This window comes from Mustelus asterias, chromosome 23, assembly GCF_964213995.1.
Source record: "Mustelus asterias chromosome 23, sMusAst1.hap1.1, whole genome shotgun sequence".
Lineage (NCBI taxonomy): Eukaryota > Metazoa > Chordata > Chondrichthyes > Carcharhiniformes > Triakidae > Mustelus > Mustelus asterias.
The window spans coordinates 34311809-34330854 of NC_135823.1; the positions used below are offsets into that span (position 1 = coordinate 34311809).

Sequence of the window (19046 nt, forward strand, 5' to 3'; positions counted from 1 at the left end):
GCTCCCCGCCCCCCTCCGCAGGCTCAGCCGCCACCACCCCCCGCCCCGCGGGCTCCCCTTCCCCCTCCCGCGGGCTTCCCCTCCCCCCCTCCCGCGGGCTTCCCCTCCCCCCCTCCCGCGGGCTTCCCCCCCCCCCTCCCGCGGGCTTCCCCTCCCCCCCCTCCCGCGGGCTTCCCCTCCCCCCTCCCGCGGGCTTCCCCTCCCGCGGGCTTCCCCTCCCCCCCTCCCGCGGGCTTCCCCTCCCCCCCTCCCGCGGGCTTCCCCTCCCCCCCCTCCCGCGGGCTTCCCCTCCCCCCCTCCCGCGGGCTTCCCCTCCCCCCCTCCCGTGGGCTTCCCCTCCCCCCGCCTCCCGCGGGCTTCCCCTCCCCCCCCTCCCGCGGGCTTCCCCTCCCCCCCCTCCCGCGGGCTTCCCCTCCCCCCCCCCTCCCGCGGGCTTCCCCTCCCCCCCCCCCTCCCGCGGGCTTTCCCCTCCCCCCCCCCCCTCCCGCGGGCTTTCCCCTCCCCCCCCCCCTCCCGCGGGCTTTCCCCTCCCCCCCCCCCCTCCCGCGGGCTTTCCCCTCCCCCCCCCCCTCCCGCGGGCTTTCCCCTCCCCCCCCCCTCCCGCGGGCTTTCCCCTCCCCCCCCCCCTCCCGCGGGCTTTCCCCTCCCCCCCCCCCCCCTCCCGCGGGCTTTCCCCTCCCCCCCCCCCCTCCCGCGGGCTTTCCCCTCCCCCCCCCCCTCCCGCGGGCTTTCCCCTCCCCCCTCCCGCGGGCTTTCCCCTCCCCCCTCCCGCGGGCTTTCCCCTCCCCCCTCCCGCGGGCTTTCCCCTCCCTCCTCCCGCGGGCTTTCCCCTCCCCCCTCCCGCGGGCTCCCCTTCCCCTGCTTTCCCCACCCCCTCTTCCTCTCAGTGGCACAGTGGTTAGCATTGCTGCCTCACAGCGTCAGGGACCCGGGTTCAATTAATAGCTCGGGTGACTGTGCGGAGTCTGCACGTTCTCCCCATGTCTGTGAGTTTAGTCCGGATGCTCCGGTTTTCTCCCACAGTCTGAAATAAGTGTTGGTTAGATGCATTGGCCATGCTAAATTCTCCCTCAGTGCACCCGAACAGGTGCTGGAGTGTGGTAACTAGAGAATTTGCACAGTAACTTCATTGCCATGTTAATGTAAGCCTACTTGTGACACTAATAAATGAACTTTAAACTTTTAAACTTTCCCCTCCCCTTTCCCCTCATTCCTGCCCCTCCTCTTTCCTCCCCCCTCCCCGTTGTAACGGGAGCTGGAACACGAGAAAGAGCTGCCTTCCAAGGCAATGATATACATTCCAAGCCCAATAATATGGTACTTTTCTCTTTCAGGCAGAGGATGAACTTTCAATTATTACATATGATTCCAATGTGGAAAAGGTAATGTACCATGCAGTGAGAACTGCCTTTTGTTCATCTTAATTGATGCATTGCAAGTAAACTCCATACTTTCACGGATATTGCCACACTCCTTGGAATTTCTCACCAACATTGACATGATCCTGGGCATCGCCAACAAATATTGACACACTCCTGGGGATCACTCATGAATATTGACACTAGAAATTCACCCCCCCCTCTCCTCCAGCAACCACGTACATACTCTCGAGGTCCTTTTGAAAGGCACTGTCAGTGCCAACAGGAGAACAGTTTTTATCATTCCAGAACACTTTTTTTACAGCATGGACCAAAATAAATATTGTGTTAGCAAATCAACAAATATTGAAGAAAGTATCAAATGCAGAATTCTGAAGCTGGTGTGCTTATAGCTTATGACATACAGGAAACCCCAGGTAGGCAAATTGTTGGGATGAAATAAAATGACATTGTGAAATGCACAGGATCTCCTCAATATCACCACCTCAGACCTCCAAATCTGAATATCTGTTTCAACATGATCCAAAGTGGTCAGCGGTCAGCACTGAAAGTAAGTGGCAAGGCTGTGCTGATTTAAATAACTATGGGAATGTAATTAAGAAAGCAACAGAGAGCCACCTAAACATATTGAGAATACAAAACAAAATTTTAAACAAGAAAAATAGGTAGACTTGTATTTTAATAAGCGTCCTCCATACTCTCAGATGATCACAAAATTTTACAGTCAATTAAGAATGTTTTGAAGCATAGTCACTGTTGTACTGTAGGAAATGTGGCAGCCAATTGAAATTCAGTTCTGCAGAACTGTTGGAGATGGCACTACAGATATCAAAGGCCCTTCTGATGGAGTATGCTGCACCTCCAGTTATTTGTAGCGCAGCCTCCACTGCACCCTATTCTGACAAGGGCACTCACTTGGCTGTCCCTTGTATATGGCAGAAAACACTTAACTGATGCTATTATGACAGTAATCATCCCGACTGGCCTGGAGACTCATAGTTTGGTGAGTATGAGATGTGATGTGCAGATGCATTCGCTAATCTTAAACACGTGTGAAATGTCATTAAATGTCATTTAGCAGTGCTGCTCAGATCTCTGGATCAGACTTCAGCACTGTCGTCACTTGCCACCAGCTTCCTTCAGAGGATCTGCCTGTCCTTCGTGGAAGAATGATCTCTCTCTATTGATGTCTCCAGTGCTGCATCTGTGAACCTGGCTCTCTGTTGTTCTATATTTCTTGCTCAAACCTGCACCAATAACAACCGGCAATGGCCTTCTGTTATCCAGTGCAGCTTCCCTTTAAGAGGGACAGACTGCCTTTGAGAGCTGGAGACTCGCCTCAAACACTGTTGTGTGCAGCCAGCCATAAGTGCAGGTCAGACTCGGCTGCACGCTTCGATCATGTAAATGAGGAAGTAGCACAAACTTTGGTTCTGGCTGACTTGGGCACATGCATGTTACAAATTCTGATCAGATTTTGATGGTGACTAAGGGATAATCAGAAAATACACCACTCCCTTATCCTCTTCGAATAGTGCTATGGGACCTTTTACATCCCGCTGAAAGGACAAGAGGGACCTCAGTTTTGTCTGTTGTATGTTGGTTGTAACTAGCTAAGGAGCAATTACTGAGACACAGGCATGTCTGAACAATAACAGATTTATTGGATGAAATAACTAAATATAAATATACAAGTCTAGGTGTTACACAGTCTAAGCCACGCATATTCTCCCTCTCGACTATTGGTCATGTGCCAACTCAACATGTGGGTGATGTTTCTCCAATCCCACACATTAACCTTTCATCTCCGAACACCCTAATACTACACCTGAAAGAACAGATAGGACTTCAATTTTATCATCTCATCCAAAAGGCAGTACCTCCAACAGTGCATCACTCCCAGTAATATAATGGAGTGTCAGCCTAGATTTTGTGCAAAAGTTAAACTCTCAACCTTCCGATTCAAAGACAAGAGTGTAATACTTGAGCCACAACTCATAAGAAAGTGAAATATTAAAAAGTTAATTTACCAATGCACTTTGTTTTTCATGTTTAGAAATCTAAGAAGAAATCAAATAAACCACCCAAGTCCCCAAGTGAGTAACACTAATTCAAGTTCACAATGCAACTGTTTTCACATCCTATCTTTAACATATTTTTCTGTGTAACTTTCTCTCTTCCTGAAACCATTACATTATATGTGGAATGTCAGGGGTGGAGGTAGAGAGAATACATGAGAGTAATTTTAACCTAACTGGCTGACAGGAAAACTTACAGGATCGGGTGGAATAAATGTTTTGCACCCTATCCGATAATTCTCTCCATTGACTTCAGTCGAGAGTAAAATTGGACTGGTTGTAAAGCTCACAACTTTGTAAGTGAGACTGGGCAGTAATTCGTATGAAGGATCTCAGATATGGATCTTGTGCCATGCAGCCCAAGTGTCCCTTCAATGGATTTTCTGTTTGTGTATTTGCTTGGATTTCATGTTCAATGCCATGTAAAGATCTGGCAATGATGTACTGCTTTTTAATGACTTCAGGTGCCCCAAAGTACTTCACAGCCAATTAAGTAGTTTTGGAATGTGGTCACTGTTATAATGCAGGAAACAGATGGGGCTAGAACAGAGGAATAGATTTGATTGGATTACTCAACATAGATCTGACGGGCTGAATGGCCTCCCTCTGTGCTGCAAGGACTGCAATGACTCTAAATATGTCAGTCAAATTACACATAGGAACTTCACGCAATGTGCTAATAACCAGATAATATGTTTTTAATGATATTTGTTGAGAGATAAGTATTTGCAGTATTGGAGAATTCTCCTGCTCTTCTTCAAATAGTGTCATAGAATCTTATACATCAATTTGTCAAGGCTTTTGGAGACTCAGTATTACATATCACCCAAAAGATGCCATTCCAACAATGCAGCACTCCCTTAATACTGCTTTCAGTTGTCAGTCGGGATAATAGAAACATAGAAAAACTACAGCACAAACAGGCCCTTCAGCCCACAAGTTGTGCCGAACACATCCCTACCTTCTAGACCTACCTATAACCCTCCATCCTATTAATAGAAACATAGAAAATGTGCTCAGGTTGCTGAGAATTGAGCCCACAACCGTTTGAGTCAGAGGCAAATGGAACTATCACTGAACCACTTTGAAAGTTGACACTTTGAAGCAGAAGAGCCACACTATATTGTTCCATGTGCTGCTGTCCAGGGCATTTCCCAATTCCTGTTTACTGACTGAATTCATTCATCCTGCAGAATCTCCTTATCTCTCAAATCCGAAGAAGGCAGCAGTATGGAGGCCATTGAAGGGCACAGGGACCATGCATATGGAAAACCCATCAGCCAAGGTGCCTAGAGAGATGTGGGTGGCATCGCTAAGACAAGGTATTGGTAAGTGACTGTAGTATGGGTTCATCCAGTTTCTTACTCTCCCCTCTACTTCCCTCTCCCTCAATTCTTCTGCCTTCCCCTCATTGATTTCCCTTCTCCTGCTCTCACCTTTCCTATACTATCCTCTCCTCCACTCCTACCAACACTCTTTTCCCCTTTTCCTATCATCCCATTGTGCTTTCTACCTTTCCTCTCACCACTTTTCCACTCACCCATCCTCCACATCATCACCCATATTGGTTCCATGCTGGGAGTAGTACCCTCTGGTACTTCAATTAAGTAGCCATTTCTGATTTGTCAATCTGAACATTGAGGCATCACAGCTGAGCCCAATCCTGTCCTTGTTTAACATTCCCATACCTGGGCTCAGGGGTGAGTGCATTTGCAAAGCTGAAACTGAAAGGGATTGATAATGAGCATCACCAGCAGTGGAATCTATGGGCCCGATTTTACCATTAAGTGCGCCCATTTTCAGGCGTGAAAACTTGGTAAAGTCAGGTGTGAGGCGAGTAGCGCGATCCGTGCCCACCTCCGCGTCGGTTCCCTCTTTATCAAGGCCCAAAAATGGCCACGATCAGGCCTGCGCCCAATTTGCATGCATTTAAATTGACTTAACGGGCTACATTACCAACCTTACCAGCACTTCCTCCTTTACCACCATGTTTGCCCATCCAGAATCAGCGCGAAACAGACATGCTCTACAAAAGTCCAATTTGGGCACTCCAGCTAGTGAGGATGTAAGTGCTGAGCATCCGACGGCTCTCCGCTTGAGATCGTTGGAGGTGGGGGGGAGGGGGGTGTTGTGGAGAGAAGGTGGGTCCAACGGCTCTCTGCTTGTGATTGGTGGGGGTGGGAGGGGGAGTCCGCTGCCACTCTGCCTGTGATCAGTGAGGGGGAAGGGGAGTCCGCTGCCAGTCTGTCTGTGATCAGTGAGGGGAAGGACGGGGGTCCACTGCCACTTTGCCTGTGATCAGTGAGGGGGGAAGGGGGTGAGGGGCCCACGATCAGTCTGGGTGGCGGGGGGAAGTGGGGGGATAAGGGGGTCAGTAATGTTGTGGGAATGAGGCAATATCTGTGGGGGCCAGGGGGTGGCATTGTCCGGCCCGGGTGCGATGTGGCAGGGGAGCCACATTCTATCTTTTTTTTTTCTGCACATGCAAAGTTGGAGGTGCCGATCGGAGCTGCAGGATTTCGGGTGCATTAAGCCCCGCCCACTGGCTTCTGCAGCGCGATTCGCAATTGCTGATATTTTTTCAGGCAGAGTGCGTATGGGGGCGCCTGAGAACAGGTCTAAAAGTCGGATCTAAAACACTCCCAGTTTCAAGTCCGCCCAGCATTTAGAATCAAAATGGTAAAATAGGGCCCTATGCTTTCACCTGACCACTTTGTGCATACATGTATTTAGAAACATAGAAACATAGAAATACTACAGCACAAACAGGCCCTTCGGCCCACAAGTTGTGCCGAACACATCCCTATCTTCGAGACCTACCTATAACCCTCCATCCTATTAAGTCCCATGTACTCTATTTGTACATATGTGTTTGATATGTTAGCATGTTTGGATGTAAAGCTTTAGTAGGATGAAGCATTGTGATCCTCACTGTTGTCAATTTTTTTAAAATACAGTTGTTCCCACAGCTTTGTCTCAGTCACTGAAGTCTGAGTCCGACTTTGGGTATAGTAGAAACTCGAACTACACAAGCACACCAGAATATCTGAAAGAAGCTCTTGGTATGAAAAAACCAAAACATTCCCGGTCAGCCAGTAACGGTGAGTATCCTGCATGAACCTCTCGCATTTTATGAATGGACCCAAAATGAGAACACATCCTTCTTAATGGTCCAGTGGTTTACTTCATTATTGCAGAAATTACTGGATTGCAATAATTGGCGACCAGGGACTAACAACAATAAAAGTTTACGAACAATTCTGAGCAGATCTTACACGCTGAGTGCCTACCTGTGCCCAGGGGAGAACTCCTATGCTACCAACATGTGACCCTTTTTGTACCTGTGCCATCCCAGTATCCACCTGATCACCCAGTCTACATCTTCCCGTTTAATTTGGGACAACCGGTAATACTGAGGTGTAGCAATGTAAGAAAACAGTCATAGAGTGTAAACTATTTACAACATACAACGTTGAACAGGGCAAACAACATATAACTGTTTACAAACAAATTACTGTGGATGCTGCATTCTGAAATCAAGAGAAAATGCTGGAAAATCTCAGCAGGTCTGGCAGCATCTGTAAGGAGAGAAAAGAGCTGACATTTCGAGTCCAAATTACCCTTTGTCAAAGCTAAAAAGCATAGAAAGTGGGAGATATTTTTACTGAAGGGCGAAGAAATGAAAAATGAGTCATAGCCACAGAAACCAGGGGAAAAGACTGCTAATGACTGTCCACAGACAGAATAAAGGGTGTGAATGGCCAAATGGCAGAGAGGCTAAAATGAGAGGGTAAGCTGTGACAGGTGAAGATGTGGGGGGAGGGGGGGGCAGGGAATGGATGGGACAGAGGTAAAATTTAGAAAAGGGGAAGCAAAAGGGGAGAAAAGGTAAGGGAAGGGGGATAAAGTACGGGGAAAGAGTGGGGTGGAAGAAAAATGAAGAAAGACAATGAAGAAATAAAAGATAGAGAACAGTGGTGCTGTTCCCATGCCCACATCCTGCTCCCATGCCCACATGTCTGTCCTTGGCTTGCTACAATGTTCCAGTGAAGCTCAACACAAACTGGAGGAACAGCATCTCATCTTCCGGCTAGGCACTTTTCAGCCTTCCGGTCTCAGCATCGAATTCAACAACTTCAGATGATTTGCTCTATCCCACCTCGACCCTTTGTTTTCATTCTATTTTTTTTACTGTTTAACCCGCCCCCCCAACACAACATCTTCACCTGTCACAGCTTACCCTCTCATTTTAGCTTCTCTGCCATTTGGCCATTTATTCTGTCTATGAACTGCCATTAGCAGCCTTTTCCCCTGGTTTCTGTGGCTATGACTCATCTTTCATTCCCTCACCCCGCAGTATAAATATCTCCCACTTTCTATGCCTTTTAGCTTTGACAAAGGGTCATTTGGACTCGAAATGTCAGCTCTTTTCTCTCCTTACAGATGCTGCCAACCCTGCTGAGATTTTCCAGCATTTTCTCGTTTGATATAACTGTTTACAATGTGTAAAGTACTGATTGAGCTGCTGCAGCTAGTGCATAGTCCATTGTGGCTCTTCCCCACTCCCCCCTCCCTTTTTAAAAAGGACAAAGTCCATTTGTAAATAAGTCCATCACATAGTCCTTGAACCTTGTGTTTAGTTTATTCAGGTGTCCTGAGCGTGTGATTGTGCCATTTGGCAATGTTTGGGATGCCCTCAGGCTGGTATGCTCAGTGCTTGCAGGATACCCAGTGGCTGCAGGGCTTGCTGCATTCGCCCTGGAGACTCAGTTTCCATTGGTGAAGGGGGCCTAGGATGCAGGCTGGGCGCGCTGAGTTCTCTGGTGGTTAGTGTTGCTGGTTCAGAAACCTGCAGTAAGTGATGCCAGTTTCTTATGTAATGAGCACCATCTGAGGCAACCACATAGCTATTTGGCTATAGGACAGGTCTGTGTACCACCACCAGTTTGTTGTGGCTGTGTGTGTTCTGGACCCTGACTGTCTGACCAGGTTCTAAAGGTAGTGATTGATTACGATAGTAATACCTCTTTCCCCTTTGTTGCCGCTTCATTAGGGTGCCATTCGCATTGGTTTCCACTTTCGGTTAGAAGAGGGCCTTGGCATCGGAGATCATGCTCCTGGCGCACTTGGCAATATTCACTGTGCTGATGTGGACAGACCCTGTCTCGGTACATTTCTCAGGCTGAGGTGTGCAGCATACTAATCTATGTGGTCACAGGCACACTTCTCAAATAGGTGTTTGGCTGAGCATAATGCCCGTTCTGCCAGACCATTGGACTGTGGGTATAGGGGATTACTTTTAGTGTGCTCAAAGTCCCTGATCTCCTTGGAGATGAACTAGCAACTGTTATCCATTATTATCTTCTAGAATCATAGAAGATTATCCTCTGAGGGATGCCAACTATGGTGAAGTGTCTCTTGAGCTTGCCTATGACTCTGTTGCTTTTCATGTCTAGCAGGTGGTTGATTTTGAACCAGAGTGCGAGTTGACGAGGACCAGGTGCAGTTTACTGTTCCATTTGAAGATATCAGCTGTCGTGAACGACCATAGGAGGTTCAGGAGCTCGTGGGTACAGTGGCTCTTGGTTTGATACGGCTTGAGTGCAGTACATGCTGCACACCTGCATATTTTCCTCTCCATGTCCACATACGTCGAGGGCCAGTATAAGAATTCCTTTGCCCTGTACTTGGTTGTCTTCAGTGGAGTTGTTAGGTATGGTACCTCTGCAAAGAGGTTGGGATGACAAATCATTGCCATGCAGTGTCAGCCTATCTTGTACGGTTAGCTCCTCTCTCATTGAGAAAAATATGTGGAGCTCCTGGAGAAGGAGCTGCCTGCATGTGAAATCCGTCTGTAGGACATCCTTAAGTTCCTTGATTTGAAGCGACAAAAGTACCTGTATGGTCATGTTGTCAATGTCCTCCTCACGATCTACCTGGTCAATGGGGGGGTAGCAAGGCTATGGAAAGGGAAACAACAAGGTACAGCTCCTTACCGTGTTTGTAGATGACATTGAGGTTGTAGCATTGCAGCTTAAGCATTATGCACTGCAGTCCTGCAGACAGTGTGAAGAAGATTTTTAAGATTCGTTATAAGTGGCTGATGACCAGTTTCAACACTTACAGGTTGACCATGAATGAAGTCATAAAATTTCTGACAAGCGAAGACTAGGGCAAAGGGTTTCTTTTTCAATCTAGTCATTATGAATCTTGGTGTCAGTGAGACTTTTGGTGCAAAGGCTATTGGTCTGCCATTCTGGATGCAGACTGCGTCAAGTCCGTGCTGTGAGGCATCTAGATAGGAGTACTGGTGCTCAAACGTCAAACTATTATAGCACCAGAGGGATTGAGAGTGCCCGCTTGAGCTGTTGAACACAACAATATGGTGCTCCTTCCAACACCATTCGACATCTTGGTGGAGGAACAAAGAACAGTACAGCACAGGAAACAGGCCCTTCGGCCCTCCAAGCCTGTGCCGCTCCTTGGTCCAACTAGACCAATCGTTTGTATCCCTCCATTCCCAGGCTGCTCATGTGACTATCCAGGTAAGTCTTAAACGATGTCAGCGTGCCTGCCTCCACCACCCTACTTGGCAGCGCATTCAAGGCCCCCACCACCTTCTGTGTAAAAAACGTCCCTCTGATATCTGAGTTATACTTCGCCCCTCTCACCTTGAGCTCGTGACCCCTCGTGATCGTCACCTCCGACCTGGGAAAAAGCTTCCCACTGTTCACCCTATCTATACCCTTCATAATCTTGTACACCTCTATTAGATCTCCCCTCATTCTCCGTCTTTCCAAGGAGAACAACCCCAGTTTACCCAATCTCTCCTCATAGCTAAGACCCTCCATACCAGGCAACATCCTGGTAAACCTTCTCTGCACTCTCTCTAACGCCTCCACGTCCTTCTGGTAGTGCGGCGACCAGAACTGGACGCAGTACTCCAAATGTGGCCTAACCAGCGTTCTATACAGCTGCATCATCAGACTCCAGCTTTTATACTCTATACCCCGTCCTATAAAGGCAAGCATACCATATGCCTTCTTCACCACCTTCTCCACCTGTGTTGCCACCTTCAAGGATTTGTGGACTTGCACACCTAGGTCCCTCTGTGTTTCTATACTCCTGATGACTCTGCCATTTATTGTATAACTCCTCCCTACATTATTTCTTCCAAAATGCATCACTTCGCATTTATCCGGATTAAACTCCATCTGACACCTCTCCGCCCAATTTTCCAGCCTATCTATATCCTGCTGTATTGCCCGACAATGCTCTTCGCTATCTGCAAGTCCAGCCATCTTCATGTCATCCGCAAACTTGCTGATTACACCAGTTACACCTTCTTCCAAATCATTTATATATATCACAAATAGCAGAGGCCCCAGTACAGAGCCCTGCGGAACACCACTGGTCACAGACCAGTGGTGTTCCGCAGGAGTTGATGAAGAGGTCTGGGGATCTCACTGCAGCAAGGAACAAACTGGGAAAGATAATTTGTCATACCAAGAAAGTGCTGCAAGGCCTGCTTGTCCTCTGGAATGGACAAATGTTGTACGGCTGTTGTCTGGATCTGACTTCACACCATTGGCTGTGAGCAAGTGACCCACGTAGGGAACCTGGTTGACCCTGAAACTGAATTTAGCAGGGTTGAGCTTTAACTGTAAGGTCCTGATTCTGTTGAGGACTAACAAAAATGTGCATCATATTCTTGCATTGTATGACGCCAGACTAAGATGTCATCAACAGTGATTTTGCAGGGTTGCCCTGCAAAGAGTTGCTCCATTCACCATTGGAAGACCTCACTGCCAGTGGAGATCCCTTAGGGCATGCAGAGGAAAAGGTATCTGTCTACCGGATACACGGATAGTGAATTTTGAGGATTCTTCATCCAGCAGGATTTGCCAGAACCCGCACTTTGCATCCAAGATGCTGAAAACATTGGCATTGCGCATGTCTCCTGTAGTCTTCATAGTGTGAGAGCAATGCCTTGTTTAGGTGAACTGGGTCGATGTGGATCCTAACCGTGTTGTTCTTCACTGAACTAATTCTGGCCTTGTCTATGGAGGCTGTGATAACCAGCCTTGTCATCTGGTCCAGCTCTATCGACTACTTTCTGCTTCATTGCTTGGGGTATTTTTCTCGGAGCACTATGAGTTATCTATTCTCATACAATATATTAAAGTTAGCTTCCCAATAACATCGCAGTCGAATAGGTCCTTATATTCTATAATTTTTGGGGCCTAGTACTAAATGTGTGTAAATCTAGACCAAGGTGGATTAGTCCAGTGTGATGTTGTCCCAAAGACCTAACAGCTTTTGGTCAACTGCAGCAATTCACCAAAGACAGCACCTTCCAAACCCACAGCCACTTCCATCTAGAAGAACAAGGGCAGCAGATACATGGGAACACTGTGACCTGCAAGTTCCCCTCCAAGCCACTCACTATCCTGACTTGGAAATATATCACCATTCCTTCGCAGTCGCTGGGTCAAAATCCTGGAATTCTCTCCTTAACGGCATTGTGGGTCAACCCACAGAACATGGACTGCAGCGATTCAAGAAGGCAGCTCACCACCACCTACTAAAGGGCAACTAGGGAAGGGCAATAAGTGCTGGCCAGCCAGCGACACCCATGTCCCACAAATGAATAAAAAAAACATGAAACTGAAAGCTGCCCTGCGAGCAATGGAGAGTGTCCATGCCTTGTGTGCAAATAGTTTGTCTGCCATGAGATCCACCTGAATGTTAGGATCTGGTGCAGCATATGGATCGATTTCCCACAGCAACTGCCTGAGCAGGACATTGCACTTTGCTTCAATGTCGATCTTTACTTTTAGTTTTGCATTGCTGCAAGCAATGTTTAACGTGCTGAAAATTTCCCCATTCTCCATTGTGATATCAATACTCTCATAGTAGTGTTTTTGGAGGGTCTGTACCTTGGTTACTCTGAGCTCCAGTTCATTTACCCTGGAGTAATCACCAACTGCAATCTGGCTGGGGGCATAGGCAGGGGCTGCTGTGGCTTGGATCTGCAGTATTTTGCAAAATGGTTCCATTTGCCACATTTGTTATAGCTTTTACCAAACACCAAACATGCAGTTCTGTGAGTGATGGTCGCCGCACTTGGGACTGGCTGTGTTCCGTACCCTGAAAACATCTGTTTCCTGATTTAACTCTTTGCAGCTTCTTTCTAACTGCTCATTCAAGAAACAAAAATCTGAAAACACGTACCAACAGATTTAAGAACAATTTCTTCCCTGCTGTCATCAGAATTTTGAATGATCCTAGCATATATTAAGCTGATTCTCTTCACCCTACTGCAACTGCAACATTATATTCTGCACCCTATCCTTTTTCTTTCCCCTAATGTACTCAATGAATGTTTTTGCCTATATAGCACGTAAGAAACAATCCTTTTCACTGTATCCCAGTACATGTGACAATAATAAATGAAATCAAAGATGTGGACGGCAGATTCCAGCGTTAAATCTTTCTTGCAAAGCAACTGTTTAAAGACAACATTACTATGGACCCCACACATGATGTGATCTCTTACAAGTTCATTAGTGAGGGTGCCAAACGTGCATTTTTGCTAGGATTTTTAGGGTCGGAGTATACGATTGAATAGATTCATTAAATTTTTGGTTGGTAGTATTGAATGTATGTTTATCCAATATAATGCTCTTTACTGGCATGCAAATGTGCTCAAACCTTTTTAGCAATATCTCAGGGTTTATCTCTTCTGTTTGAAAAACAAAATGATCAAATTTCTCAATTGCCTCGGGGCCCACTAAATTTAAGAGTGTATGCCTGTATCTTCTTTGATTCGTCTGATAAGCCGGCACCACAGTAGATTCGCCATTCTTTTTCGAATTTGAACCACTTGTTTGTGAAATTTTTGTGAAACACAAGTGGGTCGATGCGGCAAAGTCCCTGTGCCATTCTGCCAACTCTTGACACCATGTGGAAAGTACTGGGTTGCAATAACTGGCGATCAGGGACTAACAACAATGGAGGTTTATTAACAATACTGAGTAGCTCTTACATGCTGTGTGCCTGCCAGCACCCAGGGGAGAACTCCCATGCTACTAACACATGACCCCTTTTGTACCCATGTCATCCCAGCGTCCACATGACCACCTGGTCTATAATGTGCAAGTTTTGCAAGGATTTTTCAGCCTGTTGCTCACCACTTTCCAACTTCAATAACTGAGTAACAAGGTCACAATGTGTTTACAGATAACAGGCCATGAAGCTCATCTTGGTTCATCCCTCCAAAGAGAACCAACCATGTCCACATCACCACATCCAACCTTTCATGAATTATTACATAGCTTTGGCCTTTTCCACCCTACCCTGAAATCTTTTCTGTGATCTAAGTCTCCCCATTCCCACCTTCCTGTGTGATGTTTGAGAAACGCTGTAACTTAGTTCAGTAGTAACCATCCATTGTGCTAACTCGTCTTTCTTTCTTATTTTCCTCTCTCTCTCATTTCCCCTCTCATTCCTGCTTCCTTCTCATATTTTCTTTCTCCTCTCTCATATGTTCTCATTCATTTCGCTTCTCTCTCTCCTTATTCTCCTTCTTCCCTCCCTTGCACTGTAGGTTATGTACCTGGTACTCCCGACTACAAGGAGAAAGAGGACATGTACGATGAAATCATTGAACTGAAAAAGGTAAGTGCTGCCCTATTGGAGACCTGAGGTTCTTCACTAGTTTACAGTTGATGGGATTCCTATAATAGAGTTGAAGAGGAGTATTGAGGAGTATGTTACAGCACTGCTTTTTGAAACTACAGCAAAAGTAGAAAAGGGAGGAGCCACAGTTTCTTCCAGCAGAAAACTGTATGATTGCCATTGCTGCAATCACCGGCAAACATAGATAATGGGCAGGATTTTAAGGCCTCGCTCGTCTCGAAACCGTAAAATCCCGCCCGAGGTCAACGGACCTTCCCATGGTCCGCCTCTCGCCTGTTCTTTTTCCCGTGGCGGATGGGGTGGTAAAATTCCGGCCAATGTCTCTAGCAGTGCTGAAAGTCATGTGCCTTCAATTTTTATGGACTGCAAGTAGACCTTTCGGCCCATTTGTATGGACAACAACAGCATTTCTGTTTGCATTAAGTCAAACTATTGAAATATTTGCATTTATACAGCACCTTTCACAACCTCCAGAAATCCCAAAGCATTTTACGATGAATAAAATACTTTTGAAATGTCATCACTATTTTGATGCAGGGAATGATGGAAACCAATTTGTGCGGAACCAAGTCCCAGAAACAGTAATCTGTTTCAGTGATGTTGATTGAGGGATAAGTATTGGCCTGGACATTAGAGAGAACTTCCCTGCTCGTGTTTGTAATAGTGCCATGAGATCTTTTGCATCCACCTGGGAGGACAGACTTGGTTTATGTGTCACCTCTATTCGAAGAGTAAATGATTGACCTTTAGCCCAGTCGAATCAAACTGCTACAAAGAATAGCAATTCCCTACCTAACATCACTGTAGAAACACCTTCACCACACAGACTGCAGCAGTTCAAGAAGGCAGCTCACTACCACTTTCTCAGTGCATCTTGGGGTGGGCAATAAATGCTAAACTTGCCAGGGACACCTGTATTTCGAAGAATTAATTTTTAAAAACACAGAAGTGAGGAATAAATCAGACTTTGTTGCATAGCCCCTACCCTTACCATGTTCCCCTGCCCCCACCAATACTCATTACCCTACATGGATAAGAAGCACTTGGGAAAATGGAGGATACCTGAGGAATGCTGTCATTGCTGACAGCAGAGTTTACTTACAATCTGACAGGTTCATATGGGTGTTTTTTTTGTGATCAAATATCTGGAATGGGGCTTCAAACCACAACCTTCTGACTAAGGTAAATATGCTACCCACTTGGGCACAACTGATATCTATAGAAAGATTGCATGGTATTATTCGAAGAACAGCAACTTCCTTCACTGAGCCAATACCACCTAAGGAACAATATCCCAGCATGGTATCAAATCCGGTTCAGCCTTGGGCACATGTTGATAGTCAGTCTCTGTTCTCTCCCTGTAACTTCTGCTTCCCTGCAGACAGCAACGTGGTCACTGAAAGCTTCTGCTTATTAACTCATTCCGAGTTACACCACTAGCATGATAAATGTTATTGCATTCTGATTGGCCTAAATGAGGTGAGGCTGTTTCCAAATTGGCTTAAGGGGTGTACGATCAGTCCATGATTGTTCTAGGTAGTGCACAATCAGTTTCTGATTGGTTTCTCAAGGGTGATAGTCATCTATTGTTGTCATTTCCCGTTGAGCCCTGACTGGCCCTCTAAGATGTCAGTTACAACCCTCTCAAAGTTAGTTTCTGTTGCCTCAATGACTTCTTGCTAAAATAAAAGAGTGTTTTATGGCATCTTCCTTGCCCAGTTGTTCAGGATGAGGGTAATATGTTGCCGTGCCCTCATGGTTGATATCCTGAGCTCATTGTCTCAACTTCATTTAATTGGCAGTGACTATGTTTTGTACAGATCATTGGAAGGTTGATGATACACCTTTCTGCGGTTACTTGGAACAGGTTACTTTATTTTTAAAACAAAGAATAGAGTGGTAAAGTTGCTTATAATCTTAAAACCAATAAAGAAGTTTACAAAGTGAGTTATACGGTGTATATATGGAATATAAGTGAGAATGGTTTTGATGTCCGCTTTTATTTGAGGTAAGACAACATGCAATTACTGGAATAAGGATTCATCAGTTCAGATGTCAAATTGATCTGTAGGTATCAGTACGTCATGTAGAATTCCATTAAAACAGGGGCTTATCAATGTGTTTTTGCTGAGACAACTGCTTTGCCATAGTATGATTTTGTTGTATCTGTCAGTGCTTGATATAAGTCAATTAAATTTACAAACTTTCAGAAATTACACAAAGTCTATATAAAATCAATGTTTGAAAGTAATCAGTGTTCTAAATATAATGCACCATGTTCAATTAATAGATATTAAAATTTAAAAGAATTATTGAGTTACAAAAACTAATTACAGAACTTAATTCTAAACATACAAAACTGAAGATGATTACATACTGTGAAGTAAAGTGGACATCTTTTGAACATCACAACTTAAACTGCACTAATTTAATGCACAAGGCTGAACGTTTTAACACTTTTTTCTTTGCATAATAGTGCTTTGAATTAAGGGAATAGAGCTGATAATTTTAATTGTGAGGGAGGTGGATGGTTCCACACCAGTAATTGTTCAACCTTGACATCTTGCATCATTGGCTTAAGAGCCAAATGTTTTTCTCCCTTATCAAATTTGAGTGTGATAGTAATGCCAAGTCATGTGATGAAATAGGGTGCCAGAAGTCAGAATAATATATATATTGGGTCGGCATATTTTGATTATTTGACTAATACCCATAACTAAACAACAAACTAACTGTAAATAATGATCAAAATTAAGCTTTCCTGCAATGTGTGTTATTCAACTCCAAACTCACCTGCTCACACAGATCATTCAAACCCAGAAGGCTGAGTACGATATATTGAAAACAAAGCTGAGACGATCAGAGGAGGAGAACAGCAAAAAAGAGAAACAGATTGAGCAGCTCTTAGACCCTTCCAAGGTAAATGAAACACCCTCAACAACCAGTTGTCTAATCAGGTTACATAGAATTATATAAACTGTAGAGCACAGGAAAGGACATTCGGTCCACCTGGCCAATGATAGTATTTCTGCTTCACGCAATCCTTCTCCTGTTCCATTTTAGCTAGCCCAATCTGCACAGGGTCACTGACCTCACCTTCTCAGATTTTCCTCCACAGTTTCGTACCTCAGACTCCCCAATCCTGAACAATCTGCTTGTCCAGTCTCTTCCCACCTACATCTGTGATTCTTCTAATGCCCTATGTCGTTCTGGCCCAAACTATTTCTCAACTGTGGGCAATCTCTCTACACCTCCATCCCCCATTAGAAAGGTCTGAAGACTCTCCACCTATTCCTTGAACAGAGGACCAATCAGTCCCCATCCACCTCCGCCCTCTCCTGCCTGGCTAAATGTGTTCATTCATTAAATAATTTTCCCTATTACTTGACTCACTTCCTCCAAATAAAAAATGTTGCGATGGGTACCCACATGGCTCCCTCCCCAACTTTTTTTAATGATACATTGAAGACTGTATCTGTGCCTTTTCCTGCTCTCTTGTCTGGAACTGGAAAACTCAAATTTGCTTCCAGTTTCCACCCTTATCTCAGGAGTTCACATGGTCCACCTGGGACACTTCCCTTCCCTCCCTCTTCTTCTCTGTCTCTACTTCAGGGATAGACTGTCTGCTAAGATTTATTGTGTGAATCCCACAGCTGCCCAGACTACACTTTCTCGCACTTTGCCCCCTGTAAGGATTCTATTCCATTCTCCCAGTTTCACTATCTTGATTGCATTTTTTCTGATGATGCCACCTTATGCAATGGTACTTCTTAAATGTCTTCCTTTTATCTCAACTAAGGACTCACCCCCAATCTGGGTGACAAGGCCCTCATCTATGCCCAACTCATTTTTGGCAATTCTCCCCTCACCCCTTCTCCCTGCTCCCAGAACTGTGAAAGTTCCCCCTTTCCATCCCATCAGTCACTGTATTCAAAGGATCATCCTCTGCCGTTGCAATGACCAAACACATCTTCCCTTCCCCTCTGTCAGCATTCTGAAGGGACCATTTCCTCTTGAACACCCTAGTCCATTCCGCAATCACTTGCAACACCATGTCCCCTTCCCAAGATACCTCCTCATGCAATCACAGAAGGTGTAACATGTGTCCTTTTACCCCCTCTCCCCATACCATCCAAGACCTCAAACACTGGCCGCGATTCTCCCATTCGCACCCGCCACATTTCTGGCGGGTCTGGTTGGGAGACGCAAGTCTGCGGCCTTGAACAGGGATTTGTGCATGCGCGGGGAACACATGCGCATCTCCCAGAGCCGGCGAGCTGTCGCTGGCCAGACCACGCTGGAAACTGGCGGGAAGGCAGGTAAGTAATTTAAATATTTTAAAAATCTATTTTAAATATTTAGATATGCTAAATCTCCCACCCCACCAGAAGTACTTCATTCTGGCGGGGTTCAGACTAGCGGGAGACCCCGCTGGAATGAAGGGGGGGGCAATCGAGGCCCCCCAGGGGGGTGGTGCCCACTGGGCATGGGCACCCTGGCAGTGCCAGCCTGTGCCTCCCAGCAGTGCCCAAGGGGCAAAGCGCCCACGCCCAGGTGGCACTTTGGCACTGCCCATCGGGAATCGGGCAATGCCAAGGAGCGGGGCCTATTGTGGGCAGGGCCTGGGCACCAATGGGTGAGGGTGGTGTGGGTCCCGCTGCCACTCTGCATTAGGAACAGATTAGTCCGGGATGAAGAGAGGGCAACGATTGGGATAGGCTGGTGGGGGGGGGGGGGGTGTGGCGGTGGCTGCCTCCAGGAGGGTCTGACCCTGGGGGGGGGGTCTGACAGGGTATGGGGGGTGGGGGTGAGGGGATCGCCACTGCTGGGGGGTGGGGCCTGTGCATCAGGGCGCTCCAGGCCAAGGTGGTGTCAGGGCAGGCCCAAG

The 19046-nt window shown here is 46.4% G+C and overlaps 1 protein-coding gene across 1 annotated transcript in view; it reads left to right on the forward strand.

Moving 5' to 3' along the window:
- iqce (IQ motif containing E) overlaps nucleotides 1-19046 on the forward strand; it is an 84151-nt gene that overhangs the window by 8954 nt on the left and 56151 nt on the right. The window contains exons 2-7 of the mRNA XM_078239866.1: nucleotides 1335-1382; nucleotides 3436-3475; nucleotides 4651-4785; nucleotides 6415-6558; nucleotides 14067-14137; nucleotides 16964-17077. Coding sequence (XP_078095992.1) covers nucleotides 1335-1382; nucleotides 3436-3475; nucleotides 4651-4785; nucleotides 6415-6558; nucleotides 14067-14137; nucleotides 16964-17077 — 552 coding nt within the window. The remainder of the gene's footprint in view (nucleotides 1-1334; nucleotides 1383-3435; nucleotides 3476-4650; nucleotides 4786-6414; nucleotides 6559-14066; nucleotides 14138-16963; nucleotides 17078-19046) is intronic.